General features: G+C 41.8%; 1 protein-coding gene across 1 annotated transcript in view; it reads left to right on the forward strand.

The window, feature by feature from the left end:
- Window positions 1-26,043, forward strand: part of ksr2 (kinase suppressor of ras 2) — a 165,386-nt gene that overhangs the window by 9,254 nt on the left and 130,089 nt on the right. Inside the window, exons 2-4 of the mRNA XM_029716320.1 lie at window positions 1,393-1,533; window positions 2,667-2,817; window positions 14,903-15,446. Coding sequence (XP_029572180.1) covers window positions 1,393-1,533; window positions 2,667-2,817; window positions 14,903-15,446 — 836 coding nt within the window. The remainder of the gene's footprint in view (window positions 1-1,392; window positions 1,534-2,666; window positions 2,818-14,902; window positions 15,447-26,043) is intronic.

Below are 26,043 nucleotides of genomic sequence, written 5' to 3' on the forward strand. Positions count from 1 at the left end.
ATAAAATCGAGCACACAGCCATGCAATCTCCATAAACAAACATTGGCAGTAGAACGGCCTCACAGAAGAGCTTAGTGACTTTCAACTTGGCACCGTCATAGGATGCCACCTTTACATCAAGGCAGTTCGTCAAATTTCTGCCCTTCTAGAGCTGCCCCAGTCAACTGTAAGGGCTGTTATTGTAAAGTGGAAATGTCTAGGAGCAACAACGGCTCAGCCGCGAAGTGGTTGGCACACAAGCTCACAGAACAGGACCGCCGAGTGCTGAAGCGAGTAGCGCATAAAATCGTCTGTTCTCGGTTGCAACAATCACTACCGAGTTCCAAACTGCCTCTGGAAGCACAAGAGCTGTTCGTCGGGAGCTTCATGAAATGGGTTTCCATGGCCAAGCTCTCCACCGTTGGACTCTGGAGCAGTGTAAACGCGTTCTCTGGAGTGATTAATTATGCTTCAACACCTGGCAGTCTGATGGACGAATCTGTCTTTGGTGGTTGACATGAGAACGGTACCTGTCCGAATGCATAGTGCCAACTGTAAAGTTTGGTGGAGGAGGAATAATGGTCTGGGGCTGTTATTCATGGTTCAGGCTAGGAAATCTTAACGCTACAGCATACAATAACATTCTAGACGATTCTGTGCTTCCAACTTTGTGGCCACAGTTTGGGGAAGGCCCTTTCCTGTTTCAGCATGAAAATGCCCCCGTACACAAAACGAGGTCCATACAGAAATGGTTTGTCGAGATTGGTGTGGAAGAACTTGACTGGCCTGCACAGAGCCCTGACCTCAACCCCATTGAACACCTTTGTGATGAATGGGAATGCCGACTGCGAGCCAGGCCTAATCGCCCAATATCAGTGCCCAACCTCACTACTGCTATTATGGCTAAATGGAAGCAAGTCCCCGCATCAATGCTCCAACATCTAGTGGAAAGCCTTCCCAGAAGAGTGGAGGCTGTTACAGCAGCAAAGGGGGAACCAACTCCATATAAATTCCCATGATCTTGGAATGAGATGTTCGACGAGCAGGTGTCCACATACTTTTGGTCATGTAGTGTATATTATTCCATTGTTTTGGAGGTCATTACGTCTTTGTAAACAAACAATGTATAGCTTCACAATATGTTTTATTGAATGCAGCCTACTTCAAACCTGTCCCAGCCGTTACATGTATTTGAACAATTCCAGAGATAGCACACCTGATTCAACTCATCAACTAATTATCAAACTAGTTCAGCACTACAACACATTTGTAAAACATCTGGGGGTCCCAAAAGTGAGATTTGAAAAGTACTGCTCTAATGGACTATGATTCCGTGCATCCATAGCTATCCAGAACTTTTGGTTGTGCTCCTCCATCTCTAACTCACACATGTCCCTCTGTCCCCCCCTGCAGGGAAAGCTGGTGAAGTACTTCAGTCGCCAGCTGTCCTGTAAAGTGAGAGTGGCCTCACAGGAGGACAGCACTGAGCTACAGGACTTCCCCCGTCTGGGACACTGGTTCCGCATCGTCAACCTGAGGAAGGAGGTCACTGAGGTACATTGATTTACATCTACGTATCACTATCATTGCAAGGAACACCTTCTTACAAATAGCCGATGGTCTGCAAAATTTGTGCAAGTAAGAGTAAGGGAAAAAAAGAAAATAGTTATGTTTTTAGTATTGAAATCCCTCTGGCAGTAGGATGAAAGACACTATATGGGTCTGGGCCAGGGGTGTTACCCTGGTAGTGTAGCTGATGTGAAATGGCTAGATAGTGCTCTATGCAAGACAGAGGCTGAAACATGACCTTTTTCATGGGAGACCTTTCTTAACATTGAATAAAACATAGGACTAGAATAAGGCTCAGACGGCTTTCGCTTCTCTTCATGAGGATTGAATGGATCTAAATAAATAACTGCTATAGGCCATACATTCAGGTAGGCTGCCACCAACAAGGTTGCGTGTTGTCATAAATGCGACATATCTATACAGAACACTTCTATATAGGAAAAATCAAACTGATGTGTTAAAATAATTTTTAATAAATGATGGGGTGCAACATGGTAATGTCAGGAATTTGATACAAATATGTCAGGTATAACAGTAGGCTATAACCACTTGATCAAAAGATTCAAGTTGGGATTTCAGCAATATAATAATCAAGACTTTATTTGACAAAGGAGAAAGATTTGTTGGGGCAAGGAGAGGGACGGAAGCAACATTGTTACAGTAGGAATGGAGCCACTCAGTGTCAGTGGGTCTAGACCAGGGCCTGTATTTACGAAGTGTCTTATGGTATGAGTGCTGATGTAGGATCAAGGATTTCCAAGTCCATATAATGATAAGCATGTAAAAGGCAAACCTGGTCTTATATCAGCATCCTCTGATACTCTTTGTAAATACGGGCCCAGGAGTGTTAGTAGTCTGCTGGTTTTCATTTTTTTCCTTTAAATTAGTGTCTGATTTATACCTGGGAACCAGGTATGCTGACTCCCTGTGTGGGAGAAATTAAAACCTGCAATAGCTATTGCCTGCAATAACTGGAATTTGACTTATAGTACTTGAGTGTTCCCTGGGTGCCAGTCTGTTTCTGCTTTTTGCCAGCTCCTTATGGAATTGTCAATGACAGTGGAGTAGGCAAAAGCACAAACAGATCTGGGACCAGGTTACGTGTGTGTCTTCTGTAGGAGATGGATCCGGGCGACGTGACTCTGGAGGGGCTGCTGGAGATGAGTGATGAGCAGGTGTGTGAGGCCATGGAGAGGTTTGGAGCCAACGACGAGGAGTGTGCCCGGCTCAACGCCTCTCTGTCCTGCCTCAGGAAGGCCCACCAGTCAGGTAGGAACCCTACACACACGAAGGGAGGGAAAAGAGAGGGAGGGAGGGAGGGAAGAGAGAGGGAGGAAAGGCGAGAGGGAAGAAAGGCAGACAGTGGGGACAAGTCAGGTAGGGCCCTAACACATGCAATCGCTGAGGAAGGGACAGAGCGAGGGAGGGCACTCTGGAATGTAACCGTGACTCTTCTCCAGGTTGTTATTGAGTCAGCAAGGCCCACAGCCAGTTCGTGGGGAGCTTTCAGTTAGTGTACTATACAGTAGCCTCATACTACCATCCTGATCTCGCGAGCTTACGTAACTTTCGCTACGAGCTACACGCAAAACCTATTGATGAAGCTCGTGAGATCAGGATGGTAGTACTATGCTATCTATACGTACGGTTCATGAGGAGTTTTCATAATATGGTGAATGTCGCCCCCTGTTGACCAGATTTTGCAACACATTATGAATTCAGTAGGATGCAGTCTCAGAAATGTGCCTTCAGTGTGGAAACTGTCAAATAAAACATTTACAAGTGGGTCATTGTTTGATAAGGGCATATTATGTGTTTGTTCACAATGAGGGCTGGAGTTTACAATGAATGGTAGGATTGAATCTATTGATTCTGCTAGTTTATTGTGTTGTGTTTAGTGCTGGACTAGGGCAAAATCCTGCAAGGTTCAAATAATACAAGGCTTGATTTGGCAAAAGTCCAGAATGGAACAGAAAGGGAAATATCTAGAAAATATCTAGGGGATAAATGATCGATATTGAGTCATTAATAACTCTTGCCATTATTGTATTAATTAAGCATTAGTCTCTCTGCCCTCCTATACTGTAACAACTAGAGCTAGTCAACCCCTTATCTGTGACTGAGTGATATTCTCATAGTAGTCTTGTCTCCTCATTCCTCTCCATGGGTGTATCTCAATTGTTAAAAGGCTCTCCTAGCCTCCTTTTCTAAATCGCCACCGTTGTAAAATAATCAGACAGGTGAAACATTTTGCTTTCACCTGTCCAGTGTTTTCAGATTAGCATAGATGAAGGGTGGACACGAGGAGAGGAGGCTGCTGTAGATCAGTGGTTCCCAACCAGGGTTACTAGGACCCTGGGGGTATTTGGCCTATCCACAAGGGGTACTTGAGAAGATTCATGAGACCATAGACCTACTGGTAAAATGAACATGAGGGGGTACTTCAGCAGTACCACAGGCAGAGCAACATTTTGTTGTTGGTACTGTAACTGAGAAAGGTTGGGAACCACTGCTGTAGACTATTGAGATGCACCCTCTGAGCACACAGGGCATTTAGTCCAATGCTACTTTGTCCAATAGAGGGCTGCACAGACCACATGTTTATTTTCTGAACTGAACAGCATAGTGTTGTAGTGTTGCGAGCTGAACAGAAGGGGGCACTATACCATCAGGAAACCAGCACTATCACTAGGTTTGATAACAAGGTTGGATAACCTGCCATGTTATGCGTGTGTGTTCCTCCTACACACACATACACACACGCACACACACCTAAATGTTTGCATTAATGCCCACCAGATGTGTCTCTCATATGTTTCACTAGGAATACTTTAGGACATGTTGTCAAGCCAAGTAGAGAAGAGTTGCATTGTCACTGCAGTGTTCTCCTCATTAAAGCAATAATACACAGACCATTTTCTTTTCTCCAAATGAAAAAAGACTGCAGATCTTGCTTCGGGAAAACCTGTCCACGTACCAAACTGTTGTCAGATAACACAATGCCCCATCGGCCCAAATGCTCATCATCCGCTCACTTCCCTTCCCTCCTTTGATTCTACACACAGCTAACTCCAGCAATAATAATAATAATGAATTGGATTTATATAGCACCTTTTTACCAACTGAGGTACACAAAGTTCTTTACATACTGTAGTAAGGGGGAAACACACCTCATCCACCACTAATGTGTGGCACCCACTTGGGTATTGCACGGCAACCATTCTTTTGTTCCAGAACGCTCAGCTATCACACACACACACACACACACACACACACACACACACACACACACACACACACACACACACACACACACACACTGGTTTGGCCTGTGTGTCTGTTCCTGAGGCATGATTAGATTGTAGCCGGTAGCTGATTGGCAGCTGAGTTCTGACTTCCTCAACAGGAGCCGGCCAGGCGGTTGGACGCCCATACAGGGTCCAGCTGGGTGTGTGTGTCCTTATGTTTGTCCTTCCTCTGTGTGTATGTTTTGTGTGTCTGTGTCTCTCTCTCTCTCTCTCTCTCTCTCTCTCTCTCTCTCTCTCTCTCTCTCTCTCTCTCTCTGTGTGTGTGGGTGCATGGGTGTTTGTGCGTCAAGCCTGAAAGATTATCACACATAGGCTAGGTGTATACATGAAACAGATCCAACCCAGCCCAACTCACCCCAACTATACATTAGATAGCAATGCACAACATGGATAACTAAGACTGTAGCTCTGTGTTATACAGACAGTTCCATTAGAAAATGCTGCTACTACTGCTGTGCTTGTTCTCCAGTCCTCCTGGTTCACAAAGGCAGCAAAGGCGCTGGACACACACAGACACACTTGTACGGGCACACACACACACACACACACACACACACACACACACACACACACACACACACACACACACACACACACACACACACACACACACACACACACACACACACACACACACACACACACACACACACTAATGGGCTCTTTTCAAACGGATGGCTGGGGAGAGGTGTGAATGTAATAGCAACACCACACACTGCGCTGCTGCTGTAAAGGCCACTCATACTCAGAGCGAAGGGGAGAGAAAGGCCTATTCTATCTCCCAGCCTCAGCCCTTTCTTTAAACCTAAAGGGAAAGAATATAACCACCACTACACCATCTTGCTCAGCCACCACTTTTAAATATTACATTTTTAAATTATCTGAGAGGAACGGGGTCCGTTGGGAGAATTCGTCATCGTCCTCTATGGAAGCCTGTCTTTGTAACTCCTACGCAGAACATGAATACGCAAAATATTCTCTTGCCTCGAATCACATGAAAAAGTAATAATTGTCACATTATTTTGTAATGACTCTTAAGGCCATCGCAGACTTTGTTGGCCAGCACTTCTGTTTTTTTGACAAGACAGTGACTAATAAAGACTTTGTACAGGATTTGTAACCTCACTCGGACTCTTCAGCTTGAAATGTCTCCACCCGCACAGCTGAATTGCTAGCTATTTGGTGGCGTAGCTGGTTAAGATGTTTTCAAAGGGATGGTAATGCCCCACTGGGCACACTACGTCATTTCAATGTGGCTAATTGGGTAATATTTAGTTGAGACGTTGATCAATGAGATTACAACCTATATGGGTGACCACTGAAAAAGACAGCTTAAAGTTAGATGAATATCCAATGTGTTGGTCTAAAAGCAAAACCAAATTCCATTGAAAAACAATGTCAGATTTTTGGTTTAGTTGTCACCAAAATATCTATTACTGCGCTTTCAACCATTTTAAAAGCACAGCAAAGTTAAAATGTTTAGATATTAGAGATACTCTGAGATACTCTGAATGATCGGCTATGAAAAGCCAACTGACATTTACTCCTGAGGTGCTGACCTGTTGCACCCTCGACAACCACTGTGATTATTATTATTTGACCCTGCTGGTCATCTATGAACATTTGAACTTCTTGGCCATGTTCTGTTATAATCTCTACCCGGCACAACCAGAAGAGGACTGGCCACCCCTCATAGCCTGGTTCCTCTCTAGGTTTCTTCCTAGGTTCTGGCCTTTCTAGGGAGTTTTTCCTAGAAACCGTGCTTCTACACCTGTATTGCTTGCTGTTTGGGGTTTTAGGCTGGGTTTCTGTACAGCACTTTGTTACATCAGCTGATGTAAGAAGGGCTTTATAAATACATTTGATTGATTGATTGATCAATGCCATAAGAGATTCTGTGCAGATTATTACAGGAATTGTGAAGATCTCTACTGACCTTCGCTTTATATGATTAGATAAGAAGAAATGTAGTTACTGTAACATCAAAATGTGGCCGTGGATGTGTTATTCATTTTAAGGTTGAATGTTACATTAGTTTGTAAGATAGCCTTAATTGTAGGCTATTTACTGTAATCAAAGGTAATATTGAATTGTGTTTGGTTGACAATGCAACCACATATCAACATTTACATTTATCTTCTGCTTGGATAGTTCCATCTGTGCCACTGACTTAGTCTGGATTTAATTTCCTGTTTGTCTGCAAATTAGTAATTGATAGGTTCGATTCAAGTCTCCATCTCAACCAAAAATCAAAGTTATAGAATATGACTAAATCAAATCAAACTTTAAATGAACTTTAAATAAAGTTTGATTTGATTAAGTCTTATTCTTTAACTTTTCTTCATCTTCTTCATATGTTGATATTTGTTTGCGTTGACAACCAAATATAATTAAATATCACTAAATATCATTACATTTGAAATCAACCAGAGCTTGAAGCCCTAAGCATATTGTGTTGTCTATTTTTAGTTTCATTTTTGGTTTAATTCCAACAATTGCTGTTGATGACTTTGCAAATGCTATATATAGTTGAAGTTGGAAGTTTACATACACATTGGTTGGAGTCATTAAAACTCGTTTTTCAACCACTCCACAAATTTCTTGCTAACAAACTATAGTTTTGGCAAGTCGGTTAGGACAACTACTTTGTGCATGATACAAGTAATTTTTCCAACAATTGTTTACAGACAGATTATTTCACTTATAATTCACTGTATCACAATTCCAGTGGGTCAGAAGTTTACATACACTAAGTTGACTGTGCCTTTAAACAGCTTGGAAAATTCCAGAAAATGATGTCATGGTTTTAGAAGCTTCTGATAGGCTAATTGACATAATTTGAGTCAATTGGAGGTGTCCCTATGGATGTATTTCAAGATCTACCTTCAAACTCAGTGCCTCTTTGCTTGACATCATGGGAAAATCAAAAGAAATCAGCCAAGATCTCAGAAAGAAAATTGTAGACCTCCACAAGTCTGGTTCATCCTTGGGAGCAATTTCCAAATGCTTGAAGGTACCACGTTCATCTGTACAAACAATAATACGCAAGTATAAACACCATGGGACCACGCAGCCATCATACCGCTCAGGAAGGAGACGCGTTCTGTCTCCTAGAGATGAATGTACTTTGGTGCGAGAAGTGCAAATCAATCCCAGAACAACAGCTAAGGACCTTGTGAAGATGCTGCAGGAAACAGGTACAAAAGTATCTATAAAACGAGTCCTGCACTTCACAAAATAGATGACTTCATGAGGAAGCAAAACTATGTGGATATATTGAAGGAACATCTCAAGACATCAGTCAGGAAGTTAAAGCTTGGTCGCAAATGGGTCTTCCAAATGGACAATGACCCCAAGCATACTTCCAAAATTGTGGCAAAATGGCTTAAGGACTACAAAGTCAAGGTATTGGAGTGGCCATCACAAAGTCCTGACCTCAATCCTATAGAAAATTTGTGGGCAGAACTGAAAAAGTGTGTACGAGCAAGAAGGCCTACAAACCTGACTCAGTTACACCAGCTCTGTCAGGAGGAATGGACCAAAATTCACCCAACTTATTGTGGGAAGCTTGTGAAAGTCTACCCGAAAGGTTTGACCGAAGTTAAACAATTTAAAGGCAATGCTACCAAATACTAATTGAGTGTATGTAAAATTCTGACCCACTGGGAATGTGATGAAAGAAATAAAAGCTGAAATAAATCATTCTCTCTACTATTATTCTGACATTTCACATAAAATAAAGTGGTGATCCAAACTGACATAAAACAGGGAATTTGTACTAGGATTAAATGTCAGGAATTGTTAAAAACTGAGTTTAAATGTATTTGGCTAAGGTGTATGTAAACGTCCGACTTTAACTGTAGGCCTAAATATCATCATTGATATGTGATAAGGTATGGTAACATTTTCCTTGCTCCCTTGACTTCGATAGCAAAAGTGATTCTATTTAGTTTTTAAGGGGAGATTTCTCAACAATCTTGCTCACAGTAGCACATTGCTAATAGTTACTGACAAATATCAAAGCTAAGTAGGGCTGGGCTTGGTTAAAACCTTGAATGGGAGACTAAAGGGTAGCAGTTGATAGATCAATCCTCCAGTAGGAGATGCTGCCCAAATTGTCTTTTCTTCTTCTGATAGTGTGTATAAAAAAATGTGACATTGTTTTAAAGGTACAATATTTGTATTTTCCACATAGATTCCACTTCACAATACATTGACAAATTACATTGAACCAACGTTGATTCCACCATTTTGTGCCCAGTGGGGTGTGTTTGCGAGACAGAGGTCCCGCGTTTCAGTCTCTGTGTGACCTTGTTAGTGGGGAAGATGTATGGTTAATCAAGTACAGTGATGTCCGTCACAGTTGCATACATAAAAAGGTTTTAAAGGATCAAATAGAGAAACTTAATGCATAAATGCATAGTAAAAAGTGATTTAAGTAATACACTTACAGTAAATGAGAATGTCAGCTATTAAGAACACTTAGAATAGCTTAGAATAGTTTATTATATTAAAAACAAATGCAAGGTGATTGTCGCTTTCAACAAAGCTCTTCGTTTGTATTTCAGCTCACAAGTTGCTTTAGTAATGACTCATATTATTCCAGCTAGGGGCTCGTCAGTTGGTCCTCTGTGTTGCTGCAATATCCACACATTCTATGACCCAGCATGCCCCTCTTCAGGCACACACACACACACACACACACACACACACACACAAAAACACACACACTGTAAACCCAACATCTTGCCTTGTCCTTACTAATAGTGTTGATCTAGCCCTAACGCTGAGAGCTAGGTTTACATGAGAGAGACAATTTGTGCCCTGAAGTTAGTCTCAGATTCAGTATCTGTCCTCACTCATCTTTTCATCATTAAACGGTCTGTCCCCACGCTTGCCATGCCTTAAGACCGGTTCAATTACACTCACCATTAATTTGCTTCAAATGCCATCTTTGAGTATAGAAAAAAAGGAGAGGAGGAGAGAGGAGAGGAGAGCAGAGGCGTATGGGAGAAGAGACGAGGAGAGGAGATGACAGTACAGGAGAGGAGGAGAGGAGGAGTGAATGGGGAAGGGAAAGGAGGGAGCAGCAGAGAAAAGAGGAGAAGAGGAGAGACAAGGATTATGGTAGATGAGGAGAGGAGGAGTGGGAAGGAGTATGATAGAAGAGAGGAGAAAAGGAGAGGAAAGGAGTATGGTAGAAGAGAGGAAGAGGAAAGATGTATGGTAGAAGGGATGAGAGGTGTATGGAGGAGAAGAGGAGAGAAGGATTAGAGAGGAAAAGAGAATAGGGGAGAGGAGAGAAGGAGTAGGAAAAGGAGAGCAAGTTTCTTCCATTTATGAGAGGAGAATGAAGAGCGAGAATAAGGGAGAGAAATGTGGGGATGTTCACAGATGCTAGAAGGTGGAGAAACAACTTTTAGGTTACCTATCATCTGGACAATGATAGATTAGTTAGCCAACATAAAGTGCTATCTAGCTACTGATGATGCCGTAACAACCTCCTTCGTCCACAGTCATCCCATTCAAAAGACTGAATTAAAAAACAATCCTTCCAGGGATTCCTCCCGAGAAGCATATGGCATCCTTTCACAAAGGGTTTATCCCAAATGCCACCCTATTCACTACTTTTGACCAGAGCCCTATGGGCCCTATGTAGGAAATAGGGTGTCATTTGCCACGCAGCCTTATTATGGCAGTTTAATGGACCAGATAGAATCCCAGTGGCCTTTCTCTGCCATTTACCACACAACAGCCAAAGCCTGGTCCTAATTAGTCCAATTAGTATGCTGTTGACCACCTTTTCTCCCAACACTCTCCCCATGTAAAGATCTCCTATTAACAATGGGGATGTATAATGCGTTGGCCATTTACCAAAAATCATTATCTTGGATAATTACTCATACAATACATCTCCTCTGACTGGTGTATTGTTGGGCTAAAGTGTTGTGAAGCACTATGGAGAAAATTCAGGCTACTGTACTGTATAGGGCCTCTGCTACTGCCAAGTGACAACACAGAGAACACTGGCTGCACATGCCACTCTACAGACAGGTGGACCCAAAGTATTAGAATGAATGGGCTTTGGAACATTTGTGAGCTATGGGGACTCATAGGGTGCAACATAACATAATTGTAAGCTATGGGGGAGTCTTGTTGAGCAATAGGGAGCCCCATAGAGAAGGATTAAATGGGATAAAGAAGAGCTAAATAATATATATATATATATATATATATATATATATTGTTGTTGTTATTACAAGTGAGATCACATGAACTAACTGCAGTCGAGTTTTGTTACAATTTTGATAAACCAGTTGCTAAGACTCATATTGAATTTTATTCCACTGTTCTATCTATCACTGCATAGATTGTCTGAGACTCATCTCTTACCAATCAGAGGATCAAAGCCATTGACTAATTTCCCATAATGGCACGTTACCAGAGATACTTTGGAGGAGATGGGAAACTCCATTGGAATCGTATAACAGCCATTTTGTAAGTTGCCCATGCATCATTAATAGGCCGCCTGGTGCATTCTGGGCGATTCTGGGATAAGGAGAGCACTCCTTCAAGGAGTGAATGGGACTCAATTGGGCGTAAACTCAAAAACCCAACATTAGCAAGAATTTCGTGAACAAGTACATTACAAATCTTTTCTGAGATGTGAGATAATTAACTTGTTCTCTGTAATATCATATAGCTTTGGAATGGTGACATTGGTTACTTTAGAGGAAAATAGGCAGATTTCTAGACCGATAGCCTGACTTTGAGAAGGGATTGTGTGACGATTAGCTTAGCAACTGAATGATGCAGCATGACAACGTGAATGCGATTGGTCGACAGTGTGATGGGTGGGGTGTTACATGTTCCTTCATTCATTTCCCGATAGGATTCTTATCTCCTCCTTTCTCTAATATCTCTGGCTTTACACACTTGTGTTCAGGCTCTGGCCCAACTCATTGGTTTCTGGGATGAATCAGAACACTTTTTTGAATGTGTTCGCATATACACGATGAGGAGATAAATTCTAGACTCATTGTGGAGAAGAAACGTTAGTGGGCTTGGCGTTTGGCCAGAGCGAAGTGGATGGGTAGCCGAGCAAGTAAAATACTAGTATGGTTGGTAAATTAAAGGGACAATAAGCAGTTGAAACAATAACAAAGTGATTCCCCGCCCCTGTTTCGGTAAAAAGCTGAGGGATGGGGCTGGAGAAATGTAACCACTCTCAAATTCATAGACAGCGCTATGGATGCAAGGACCATGTTTTGAGGCTATATAGTGTTTGTTTACATTTACTTTGTTTACAAACATGGGAGTAAAACAAGCTTATATTTTGGGTTCTGATGGGGTACGACAGTTAAACTAAGCTCATGAGGCATTCATAAATGATACTCTTCAAGAATCAGTGGGTACATATCATTAATGAATACATTCAAAAAGGATGTAGCATCTGCAGATTGCCCCTTTAAGTCATTATTAATGAGGCAATGTGTTTATGTATCTGATTACACTCCATTCTCTCTCTACTGTATAGGCCTTCCTGGAACTGTCACTTCACAGGGTTCTAGTCCTGACAAACAGAATGAAAAGACTCCAAGGAAATGGATACGTGGACTATTCACACTATTAATCAGTTACATAGATGTCTGCAGACAATATTGGATTATGCAGGTCTTGTGTTTAATTAATGGCTGGGCTGTGATTTGATCTGAAGCCTTTGGTAATTTGACTAAAATCCTCCGCAGTATCGCAGGCTTTGTGTGAGTGTGTGTGTGTGTGTGTGTGTGTGTGTGTGTGTGTGTGTGTGTGTGTGTGTGTGTGTGTGTGTGTTTCGTCATCATCTATATTTACAGACCTAGTGTCAGTTTACTGGCATTCAAGGGTGAAGAAGGCTCTTTGATGATTTCGAAACATTTCAAGTGAGGAGATGCCAAACTTTTTAATTTCGAGTGGCTTGTTTGTCGTACGTTTTTGCTAATGAAGGAGGCTTGATCGTGCGTCATCTTCCCCTTCTATTCCTTTCTGAGCAGTTGAGGAGTGCTCCGTCTGGCTCTTTTCCTGTTGCATCCTGGTCTTGTCTGAGGAGTTTGGTGCACTGTGCAGCACACTTTCAGAGTCCCCACAGTGTGTGCTTGCGTGTGTTTGAAGTGCAGGAAGAAGGCTGGTGCCTCTCCAGGAGAGAGTAGAGCACAGAGGTACTCCATTAAACAGGCCGTCTCCACCCCAATAACCCTGTATACTGTTTAACCCCGTATACAGTTCTCCTCGATCATTAGAAGTCTCTCTCATCTCAGGGGTTAACTCATGTGCCATTGCTTATGCATAAAGTTGATTAATATGCAACACCATGAGTAACTATGTGCAAAGTTGTATTATTGTATGTTGAGACTGAGTGCAGCATTGATAGTGATTGTGTGTAGGAGATCCATGCAAGCAGACAGTCCACTATAGCCTATATGATCAGATCGTAAACTTTCCATAGTGTTGTTTATCTGAACAGATCATTACGTCCACCATAGAACTGCAATGACTAATTCTAATGTCCAGTGCAGTTTGAACTCTGGCCTGGCTGTAAAATATCCCTCTAAAATACAGACTGGACCGCTAGTCGTGAGGGATGTCTTTTAACAACCAACCCGTCTCCCAGTCCCAGTCTGTGCCTATGAGTGGACACATCCCTTAGGACTCCTATAGTCTATGTACACTGAGTGTACAAACATGAGGAACACCTTTCTAATATTGATTTGCACCCCCTATTGCCCTCAGAACAGCCTCAATTTGTCAGGGCACGGAGTCTACAAGGTGTCGAAAGCATTCCACAGGAATGCTGGTCCATGTTGACTCCGCACAGTTGCTTGTCCATGTTGACTTCCCACAGTTGTGTCAAGTTGACAGGATGTCCTTTGGGTGGAGGACCATTCTTGATACACACAGGAAACTGTGGAGTGTGAAAAACCAGTTCGTGACACACTCAAACCGGTGCACCTGGCACCTACTACCATACCCCCGTTCAAAGGCTTTTAAATCTTTTGTCTTGCCCATTCACCCTCTGAATGGCACACATACACAATCCATGTGTCAATTGTCTCAAATCCTTCTGTCTCCTCCCCTTCATCTACACTGATTGAAGTGGATTTAACAGGTGACATCAATAAGGGATCATAGCTTTCACTTGGTCAGTCTTTGTCATGGAAAGAGCAGGTGTCCCTAATGTTTTGTACACGCAGTATATACTGTACTCTACTATCCCGGGGACACTGTTTGTCACTCTTGTTACTTCAGCCCTCTCCCTCTCTCTCTCCTTTCCCAATGTGTCTCCCTCTACTCCACATCTCTCTATCCCTCTCCTTGTCCCTCCAGAATTCTCTGGTGGGCTTGTCTTAAAACATCACAGGGAAGAAATACTCCAAAGGAATACTTTTTTTCCTTCAAGCCTTTCGGGAGAATGCATAGCCATTAGTGTTATTGAGCTAATTCGGATACTGCATTCAGATCAGAGTTGAGTTTTAGAGACTGTGATTAGTACAATGGCTGGGTCAACAAACAAACAATATTTTCGCCATCTTTTTATCGAATCAATTAAACGTTTGTTTGCTTCTCTTTTCTTTCAAGAACAACTCGAGGATGACTCATTGCCCAATAACGGAGGTGAATATTTCCATTTAAGCTGAAAATATAATTTCTCTGCTCTCCCAAACCAAACTCCTTTGTCTCACTTATTCAACATGAACCTCATCTCCAGCTTCTCATCTAATGTTTAGGGATCAAGGTGGCTGTGGTTAATCAAGCATCACTCTCCTCTACTCCTCTCCTATCTGAGCCCATGCTACATTACATCTGCTATTGATGTCAGATCCATGCTCTCTCGCTTTTTTGCTCTATCGTCAGGCCATTTTTTTCTAATCAAATTTTAGTTTTTATTATCCTTAAATGACATGTATAAATGCAAATAATTAAGCAGAGTCAAGGTATCAGGTAATTGTTTGTGGTTAAATGTTATCTGTAACATGTTCCTTCTTGTTTCTCCTCCTCCTCCTCCACAGCAGGTAGCCATGCCAAGCAGGACTGGTCCATCCAGTGGCCCACCTCCGAGTCTGGCAAGGAGAACACTCCCTTCCCCTCTCCAGAACCCAGCCAGTGGGTCCGCTTCCAGCTCTCCCAAAGCCCCATGGTCCAGGTCAAGTACAACCAGCAGCACCACAGCCAGTGCCACAGCCCCCAGTCATTGCTTCCCTATCCGTATGGCCCCTATGTCCAGCCAGACCGCCTCACTGTGGACAGCCACCTGGGACTGGGGGCCTTCCCCCCCATGGACATGGGTCATCGATCCCTGCCCCCCTCGCCCCGTCAGAGGCACTTTGCCCACACCCCTCCCCGGACTCCACTGGTGGTGAACACCATGACCCCCCCGGGCACGCCCCCCATGAGGCGCAGAAACAAGGTGAAGGCCCCCGGGACGCCCCCACCCCCCAGCCGAAAGCTCATCCACCTGCTGCCAGGCTTCACGGCGCTGCACCGCTCCAAGTCACACGAGTTCCAGCAGGGCAACCGCATAGGTCTGGAGGCAGCTGACACACAGACACTCAAGTGAGTATTTTTTTTATTTACATTTTTTTACATCTGGATCCTTTAGGTTAGAAACCTATTTTGCAAGGCACCCCACAGGGTGACCTGCCCACATGATACAACAGCTATTTTGAGTAAATTGTCAGTAATGGCAACTATTGTGATAAAGTGCTTGACTTTTGTGGGGATATTGGTCAACTACAATAACAACAATTGTGCTTTTGGTTGTGATTTTAGAGCAGTTTGTTTGTTGTACCAACAAGTTTGATTCTGCTGGGGGACAAGGGTTTCAATGAGTTTATGGATAAAGAGAGAGAGCTTGCAGTCAGTACAATAAAACTAAAGCATGGGCATCCTGAGTGGCATAGTGGTCTAAGGCACTGCATCGTAGTTGCTAGCTGTGTCACTAGAGATCCTGGTTCGAGTCCAGGCTCTGTTGCAGCCGGCCGCGACCGGGAGACCAATGGGGCGGCACACAACTGGCCCAGCGTCGTCAAGGTGAGGGATGGGTTTGACCGGCAGGGATGTCCTTGTCCCATCGCGCTCTAGCGACTCCTGTGGCGTGCCAGGACATTGGTGTGGCTGGCTTCCGGGTTAAGCGGGCATTGTGTCAAGAAGCAGTGCGGCTTGGTTGGGTTGTGCTTCAGAGGACGCATGGCTCTCGACCTTCGCCTCTCCCAAGTCCTTACGGGAGTTGCAGCGATGAGACAAGACTGTAACTACCAATTGGATACCACGAAAAAGGGGTCAAAGTTACAAAAATGTTTTATATAATATATATATGTTTTTATAATAAAGCATGTACAATTCTAAATAGTGGAGTTTAACTTTAAACTTTCTGAATCTGATTTCTAGCCCTCTGATACAGCAAGTATTTAAAAAAATAGTAAGATTAAGTTCTATTTAAGACAGAGGCCACTCCCAGGAAAACAACTCAATCTTGCATTTACTGTCTAACTGTTTTAATAAAATAAGAGTAAGATAGACTTCTATATAAAAGAGCGGAAGAGGGCACTCATAGGAAATCTTGTATTGTCTCTAACTGCATTTAATAAAACACTTAGACAATAAATGCAAGATGGAGATCCTTTCTCTCTCTCTCTCTCTCTCTCTCTCTCTCTCTCTCTCTCTCTCTCTCTCTCTTTCTCTCTCTCTCTCTCTCTCAGTACTTTATTTACTCCTCTATCTTCCTGCCCGAGGCCCAATCAGCCTAATTCGTTCAGTTTAATTCATGTCCACCAGCGCCCGTAGAAAAACAATGGCCTGTCAACAGAACAGAGATAACAGAGAGCTTGGCTGGGAGCAAGGCGCTGAGTTCCTGACCAAACCGACCGTGCGTCTGGTCTGGTGCAATGCTGATCAGATCAGCTTGTATCCTCTACTAACGGGCCAGGCCAGAGAGGATCCACCAGAGTACCTAGGGTAATCAGGAACCATAATCATTCAGGAAAGGAGTGCCCCTCAGGAGAGTAACAGTCATTTTTATAATACAATTATGACAGTGGCCCATCGTTGCCTACTTGGTGAGTTAATATTTGGAGGTTATATTCCTTCTTTATGACCGCCATCTGGGTTGTGTTCTGCCCCGGTTTGTGTGTGTTTGTTTGTGTTTGTGCACGTACTTGTCTTTCCTGTGAGGTAGTGTATAAGCAGGGCAGTGAATAGGGACTCACACAGCATTAGAGAATTGATTACCGGTCCCTGAGCACTGATAGACTGCAGGCTCAGAGTTAAGCTCTCTAATCAATGACTGTAGTGGACCATGCCTGGAAACACTAGGATTCATCTGGACCAGACCTGGGTTTAAATACTATTTAGGGTATTTCAATTACTTTCAAAGACATTTGGAAGTAAGTATTTCGATATTTTTTTATTTGAAAAGACAACTAGTTGAATATTGGAATGTATTTGGAAATACACTTGGAAAGTATTTGAAAATACTCAAATATACTGAATCAAATACACACCTATGCATTTAACCCAGGTATTTGAAAATAGTATTTAAAAGTAGCATTTAAAAATACTTTCAAGTAGAAGGCTATTTATAGGAAATTATTTGAAAATAGTTGATTCCAGCCACATTATTAGGAAATACTCAAATATACACTACCGTTCACAAGTTTGAGGTCACTCAGAAATGTCCTTGTTTTTGAAAGAAAAACATTTTTTTTTGCTTTTCTTTCAAAAACAATGACATTTCTAAGTGACCCCAAACTTTTGAATGGTAGTGTATGTACATAACTAAAAAAAGAACTAAATTACCTCGTACCCCTGCATATCGACTTGGTACTGGTACTCCATGTTATTTTTACTTGTTATTCTTATTCGTTATTCTTATTGTTTTATTCCTCCTGTCACTATTTCACTTTTCTTTTTTCTTTTTTAAATCTTTAACTCTGCATTGTTGGAAAAGGACGCGTAAAGTAAGCATTTCACCTGTTGTTTACGAAGCATGTGACAAATAACATTTGATTTGATTTGATTTAATAACAAATTCTCAAATACACGTGTATTTGAACCCAGGTCCGATCTGGACACAGTGGGGAGTAGCATAGTGCAGTGTTTCACTAACCTCTCCTCAGGTTCCCCCAGTCATTTATACTGTTCCAATCTATTCCTGAACTAGCACACCTGATTGAACTAGTGGACTAATCAGCCAGCCCTTGGTTTATTGAATGCATAGGAAACACTGGTTTAGTGCTGTCCCTCTGCTTGCATTATACATGGCACACAGAGGATAAGTAGAAGTCTACATTTGGTTCAAACAGAGTTGTTTCTCCTAATCTGATTTCATGTTTTATTCTACCTTTATTTTTCAGTCTCTCCTTAGAATAGTAGGGGCAAACCTTGGGCAGGTACAAAGTAAATATGGCCCCTTGTTCTTCAGTGGGTTATACACTGAGTATACAAAACATTAGGAACACCTGCTCTTTCCATGACATAGCCTGACCAGGTGAATCCAGGTGAAAGCTATGATCTCTTATTGATGTCACTTGTTAAATCCACTTCAATCAGTGTAGATGAAGGAGATGAGACAGGTTAAAGAATGATTTTTAAGCCTTGATCAACTGAGAAATGGATTCAGAAGGTAAATGGGACAAAATATTTAAGTGCCTTTGAACAGGGTATGGTAGTAGGTGTCAGGCACACCGGTTTGAGTGTGTCAAGCTGCTGTTTCTTTACGCTCAACAGTTTCCCTTATGTATCAAGAATGGTCCACCACCCAAAGGACATCTTGACACAATTATAGGAAGCATTGGAGTCAACATGGGCCAGCATCCCTGTGGAACGCGTTTGACACCTTGTAGAGTCCATGCCCAACGAATTGAGGCTGTTCTTAGGGCTAAAGGCATGCAACTCGATATTAGGAAGGTGTTCCCAATGTTTTGTAGACTCAGTGTTGTTGCTGCTGTCATTATCAGAGGATCCTGTTTTGAAAGTCTCTGAAAGTGTTCTATTGAAAAAGTTTAGTCACTAGCTAGCTACCTTGGGATCCCACGACACGATTGGCATCAGTTGCTGAGACCGCTGCTATCTGGCCAGGGATCCTGCCAACCAAGGGTCTGATGAGCTGCTTGGCTTAGAAGCTAGCCTAGCTGCCACTGTTAGCAGCCAATCAAGCTAGCAGAGTTTCCTTGAGGGCTTGAACGCAACCCGTGACACGGTTAGCCCTTGTGGCTGCGACCACGGCTTGTCCCGGGCTTGAGACTGTCTAGATCCCTGCTGTTTGCTGCTGTTTCCATCTTCCCTGAGACCTGCCCTATCTAGAACTGCGAGGAGTAACAACACAACCTACGTTGCTACTATGACAAAGACCAAAGCCAGTGGGAGTATCGTTGAGGATAGTTGTGTCTCTCTATCACAGGTGAAGTATCTTTTAACAGAACAAATATACAGTACCAGTCAAAAGTTTGGACACACCTACTCATTCAAGGGTTTTTCTTATTTAAAAAAAAAACTATTTTCTACATTGTAGAATAATAGTGAAGACATCAAAGCTATGAAATAACACATATGGAATCATGCAGTAACCAAAAAAGTGTTAAACAAATCTAAATATATTTTATATTTGAGATTGTTCAAAGTAGCCACCCTTTGCCTTGATGACAGCTTTGCACACTCTTGGCATTCTCTCAACCAGCTTCATGAGGTAGTCACCTGGAATACATTTCAATTAACAGGTGTGCCTTGTTAAAAGTTAATTTGTGGAATTTCTTTCCTTCTTAATGTGTTTGAGCCAATCAGTTGTGTTGTGTCAAGGTAGGGGGTATACAGAAGATAGCCCTATTTGGTAAAAAACCAAGTCCATATTATGGCAAGAACAGCTCAAATAAGCAAAGAGAAACAACAGTCCATCATTACTTTAAGACATGAAGGTCAGTCAATCCGGAAAATGTCAAGAACTTTGAAAGTTTCTTCAAGTGCAGTCGCAGAAACCATCAAGCGCTATGATGAAACTGGCTCTCATGAGGGCCGCCACAGGAAAGGAAAACCCAGAGTTACCTCTGCTGCAGAGGATAAGTACATTAGAGTTAACTGCACTTCAGATTGTAGCCCAAATAAATGCTTCACAGAGTTCAAGTAACAGACACATCTCAGAGACTATGTGAATCAGGCCTTTATTGGACATAAGAAGAAGAGACTTTCTTGGGCCAATAAACATGAGCAATGGACATTAGACCGGTGGAAATCTGTCCTTTGGTCTGATGAGCTAAAATTTTTGGTTCCAACCGACGTGTCTTTGTGAGACGCAGAGTAGGTGAACGGATGATCTCCGCTTGTGAAGCATGGAGGAGGTGTGATAGTGTGGTGGTGCTGTGCTGGTGACAATGTCTGTGATTTATTTAGAATTCAAGGCACACTTAACCAGCATGGCTACCACAGCATTCTGCAGCGAAACGCTATCCCATCTGGTTTGTGCTTAGTGGGCTATCATTTGTTTTTCAACAGGACAATGACCCAAAACACACCTCCAGGCTGTGTAAGAACTATTTGACCTTGAAGAAGAGTGATGGAATCCTGCATCAGATGACCTGGCCTCCACAATCACCCGACCTCATCCCAATTGAGATGGTTTGGGATGTGTTGGACCGCAGAGTAAAGGAAAAGCAGCCAACAAGTGTTCAGCATATGTGGGAATTCCTTCAAGACTGTTGGAAAAGCAATCCTGATTAAGCTGGTTGAGAGAATGCCAAGAGTGTGCAAAGCTGTCATCAAGGCAAAAGGTGGCTACTTTGAAGAGTCTAAAATATAAAATATATTTTCATTTGTTTAACACTTTTTTGGTTAATACATTATTCTATATGTTTTATTTCATAGTTTGGATGTCTTCACTATTATTCTACAATGTAGAATAAAGGAAAAATAAAGGAAAACCGTTGAATGAGTAGGTGTGTCCTAACTTTTGACTGGTAGTGTATATTCTACAAGCAGGTGTTACAACAAGAAGAAAATAGCTTCAAGTGTTGTGTCCAAATACTGGTGGAGTCACCTAATAAAATAATGGACGACTTGACCATAGAGGTCCAGGACCTGAAGAACAGTTTGCTCTTCTCCCAGGGTCAGCTCGATGAGTTTAAACAGAAAAACGGCAAGGTGACAGCAATCTGTAAGTCACTGAGAAAGGACATCAGTTCTGAATGTGATTCCATGATAACAATGATGGAGAAATGTGATTATTTAAAGGGACAATCAAGGTGGAACAACATTGTTGTGGACGGAATTGCAGAATCTCCACATGAGACCTAAGGACAAAGTGAGGGAAATTATCTTGGAGATACTAAAGATGGACCACAGGAAAATTGAAGTGGAGCACGCCCACAGGATTGGAAAACCCACCACTGGCCCAGGTGACAGGCACGACAGTGGTCAAGTTCCTGAGGTTCAAGGACAAGGTTTCTGTTCTGGAAAGAACCAAGAACTTGAGAGGATTGTACATCTTCCTCAACGAGGATTATCCTGAAGCTGTGCGCAAGAAGAGAAAATAACTTATCTCGGCCATGAAAGCTGCCAGAACGCGTGGGGACATCCGCTATGACAGGGTCATTGTCCACCCTCCCTCCCAAAAGTCTGAAAGGGATGAGAGCCAAGCCTATGGGTTTTTAGCTTCAACCCCACAGCACACACACACTTACACACATCAACTCTTGCTTTGTTTGTTCTTTTCCCTAAGATGTCTATCTCTGAGAAGCTAGCCAGAAAAGGGCTGAAAATAGCCCATAACAATATATGTAGCCTTGGAAACAAGGTTCATGAAATCAATAACTTGTTAACATCAGATAACATGAATATCTTAGCCATTTCTGAGACTCACTTAGAACATTCCTTTGATGATACAGCAGTAGCAATAGAAGGATATAACATCTATAGAAGAGACAGGAATTCTTATGGTGGAGGAATTCTTGCTATATACTGCACATTCGGAAAGTATTCAGACCCCTTGAGTTTTTTCCACATTTTGTTATGTTACACAGAGTAAAAAAAAAAATCCTCATCAATCTACAGTACACACAATACCCCATAATGACAAAGCAAAAACTGTTTTTAGACATTTTTGCAAATTTGTTAAAAATAAAAAAATGGATGTATCACATTTACATAAGTATTCAGACCCTTTACTCAGTACTTTGTTGAAGCACCTTTGGCAGTGATTACAGCCTTGAGTCTTTTTGGGTATGATGCTACAAGCTTGGCACACCTGTATTTGGGGGGTTTCTAACATTCCTCTCTGCAGATCCTCTCAAGCTCTGTCAGGTTGGATGGAGAGCGTTGCTGCACAACTATTTTCAGGTCTCTCCAGAGATGTTCGATCGGGTTCAAGTGCGGGCTCTGGCTGGGCCACTCAAGGACATTCAGAGACTTTTCCCGAAGCCACTCCTGCTTTGTCTTGGCTGTGTCTGAGGTCCTGAGTGCTCTGGAGCAGGTTTTCATCAAGGATCTCTCTCTGGACTGCTCCATTCGACTTTGCCTCGATCCTGACAAGTCTCCCAGTCCATGCCGCTGAAAAAAATCCCCACAGCATGATGCTGCCAGGTTTCATCCAGACGTGACGCTTGGCATTCAGGCCAAAGAGTTCAATCTTGGTTTCATCAGACCAGAGAATTTTGTTGGGTCTGAGAGTCCTTTAGGTGCCTTTTGGCAAACTCCAAGCGGGCTATCATGTGCCTTTTACTGAAGAGTGGCTGAGTGCTGCAGAGATGGTTGTCCTTCTGGAAAGTTCTCCCATCTCCACAGAGGATCTCTAGAGATCTGTCAGAGTGACCATCAGGTCCTTGGTCACCGCCCTTCTCCCCCGATTGCTCAGTTTAGCCGGGCAGCCAGCTCTAGGAAGAGTCTTGGTGGTACCAAATTTCTTCCATTTAAGAATGATGGAGGCCACTGTGTTCTTGGTGACCTTTAATACTGCAGACATTTTTTGGTACCCTTCCCCAGATCTGTGCCTCAACACAATCCTGTTTCAGAGCTCTACGGATAATTCCTTCAACCTCATGGCTTGGTTTTTGCTCTGACATGCACTGTCAACTGTGGGGCCTTTATATAAACAGGTGTGTGCCTTAACAAATCATGTCCAATCAATTGAATTTACCACAGGTGGACTCCAATTAAGTTGTAGAAACATCTCAAGGATGATCAATGGAAACAGGATGCACCTGAGCTGAATTTCGAGTCCCATAGCAAAGGGTCTGATTTCTTACGTTTATTATTTTGAATTAATTAGCAAACATTTCTAAAAGCCTGTTTTCGCTTTGTCATTATGGGGTATTGTGTGTAGATTGCTGAGGATTTATTTGTATTTAATAGATTTTAGAATAAGTCTAACGTAAGAAAATTTGGAAAATAATTGCTAAAATTTCTTATTCTAGACTTATTCTAAAATGAAACAAATAAAATAATAATAATGTGTGTGAAATGCTTAATAGTGTATGTGATGTAAACAGAGAGGTCTACTTTCTTGGGGACCTGAATATTGACGGATTTTCATCAAGCTGTCCGCACAAGAGGAAGCTTCTCAGTGTAACCCATTGGATGCAGTGATCACAATATAGTGGCTATATCCTGGAAAGCCAAAGTTCCAAAAGCTGGGCCTAAAATAGTGTATAAGAGATCATACAAACGATTTTGCTGTGACTCTTATGTGGATGCAGTTAAAAATATATGTTGGTCTGATGTGATTAATGAGGAGTATCCAGACGCTGCACGTGATGAATTTATGAAATTGCTTCTTCCAATTATTGATAAACATGCACCTGTTAACTTCTTTGGGAACGGGGGGCAATATTGAGTAGCTTGTATGAATAAGGTGCCCAGAGTAAACTGCCTGCTACTCAGGCCCAGAAGCTAGAATATGCATATCTGTCTGCATATTCGGATAGAAAACACTCTAAAGTTTCCAAAACTGTTAAAATATGTGAGTATAACAGAACTCATATGGCAGGCAGAAACCTGAGGAAAAATCCAACAAGGAAGTGGGAAATCTGAGGTTTGTAGTTTTTCAAGCGATTGCCTATCCAATATACAGCGTAAATGGGGTCAGATTGCACTTCCTAAGGCTTCCACTAGATGCCAACAGTCTTTAGAATGTTGTTTCAGGCATCTACTGTGAAATGGGAGGGAATAAGAGCTGTTTGAACCAGTGGTCTGGCTGAAAGCCTTTAGTTTAGTCACACGAGCTCCGTTCCCTTTCATGTCTAAAGACAAAGGAATTGTCCGGTTGGAATATTATTGAAGATTTATGATAAAAACATCCTAAAGATTGATTCTATACATCGTTTGACATGTTTCTACAAACTGTAATGGAACTTTTTGAATTTTTCGTCTGGACTTATGCGCCTTGTGCATTTAGAATAGTGAACTAAACGCACAAACAAAAAGGAGGTATTTGGACATAAAGATGAACTTTATTGAACAAAACAAACATTTATTGTGGAACTGGGATCCTAGGAGTGCATTCCGATGAAGATCATCAAAGGTAAGTGAATATTTATAACACTATTTCTGACTTTTGTTGACTCCACAACATGGCGGGTATCTGTATGGCTTGTTTTGGTGGCTGAGCGCTGTACTCAGATTATCGCATGGTGTGCTTTCACCGTAAAGCTTTTTTGAAATCTGACACAGCGGTTGCATTAAGGAGAAGTTTATCTATAATCCTATGCATAACACTTGTATCTTTCATCAAAGTTTATGATGAGTATTTCTGTAAATTGATGTGGCTCTCTGTAAAATCACCGGATGTTTTTTAGAGGCAAAATATTACTGAACATAACGCGCCAATGTAAACTGAGATTTTTGGATATAAATATGAACTTTATCGAACAAAACATACATGTATTGTGTGACATGAAGTCCTATGAGTGCCATCTGATGCTTTTGCCGTAAAGCCTTTTTGAAATCAGACACTGTGGCTGGATTAACAAAAAGTTTATCTTTAAAATGGTGTATAATACTTGTATGTTTGAGGAATTTTAATTATGAGATTTCTGTTGTTTTGAATTTGGGGCCTACAATTTCACTGGCTGTTGTCGAGGTGGGACGCTAGCGTCCCACATATCCCAGAGATGTTAAGAAACTGTTAGAACTATTAAGGCTCCATGGATTGATGAGGAAATGAAAAACTGTATGGTTGAAAGAGATGGGGCAAAAGGAATGGCTAAATAGTCTGGCTTCACATCTGACTGGCTGACTTACTGCAAATTGAGAAATGATGTGATTATACTCAACAAAATGGAGAAACTGTATTACTAAGCCAAGATCAATTATATAAAAACTTTTGAGTACTTGAAATAAAATGATGGGCAGAAAGACAAATTCCACTCCATCTTTCATCGAATCAGATGGCTTATTTATCACAAAACCATTTGATGTTGCCAATTATTCTGATGATTAATGATTCATTGGCAAAATGGCCAAACTTAGGCAGGAAATGCCAACAACGAATATTGAGCCATTGTAATCATGTATTAAAAAATAAATAATGAAAGAAAAGCAATGTACGTTAAAAGTTTGTAAAGTTAGTGTGGGAGAGGTTTTAAAAATTATTGTTATTGATCAATAACGACAAACCTCCTGGCATTGTCAACTTAGATGAAATGCTACCGAGGATGGTAGCTGACTCTATGGCCACTCGTATCCGTCATATCTTTAATCTGAGTCTACAGCGGTGGTCACCAACCTTTTCTGAATAAAGATCACTTTCGCAGAAATAAAGCAAGCTGAGATCTACCGCTCAGATTTTTTTGAAAACATGACTTACATTTTTTTTACATTAACCTAATATAAACAGTTCTGTAAGAATGACGTTTGTGAAGTAGGCAGGCCTAATACATTATCACAGCATATTGGCTATATGCCTGGCCTGTCAGTATTGTTCTTCTCAGACCATATTATATTTCAAAACTCAAGCTTTGATAACAAATAGATCAGTTCAGGGCCTGAGACTAACTTTTTTGTCCACCAACCAGTCAGATTTTTACCAGCCCAAAAATGTTTGCACCATAATTATAACAAAAACAAAAAATGGATAAGCATGCTTTGTAATGTTTCTAAAACAATACATGTATTACTGGTAAGAAGTGAAGCTACAGTTGAAGTCGGAAGTTTACATACACCTTAGACAACT

The sequence above is a fragment of the Salmo trutta genome, chromosome 27 (genome assembly GCF_901001165.1).
Source record: "Salmo trutta chromosome 27, fSalTru1.1, whole genome shotgun sequence".
NCBI classification, from domain to species: Eukaryota; Metazoa; Chordata; class Actinopteri; order Salmoniformes; family Salmonidae; genus Salmo; species Salmo trutta.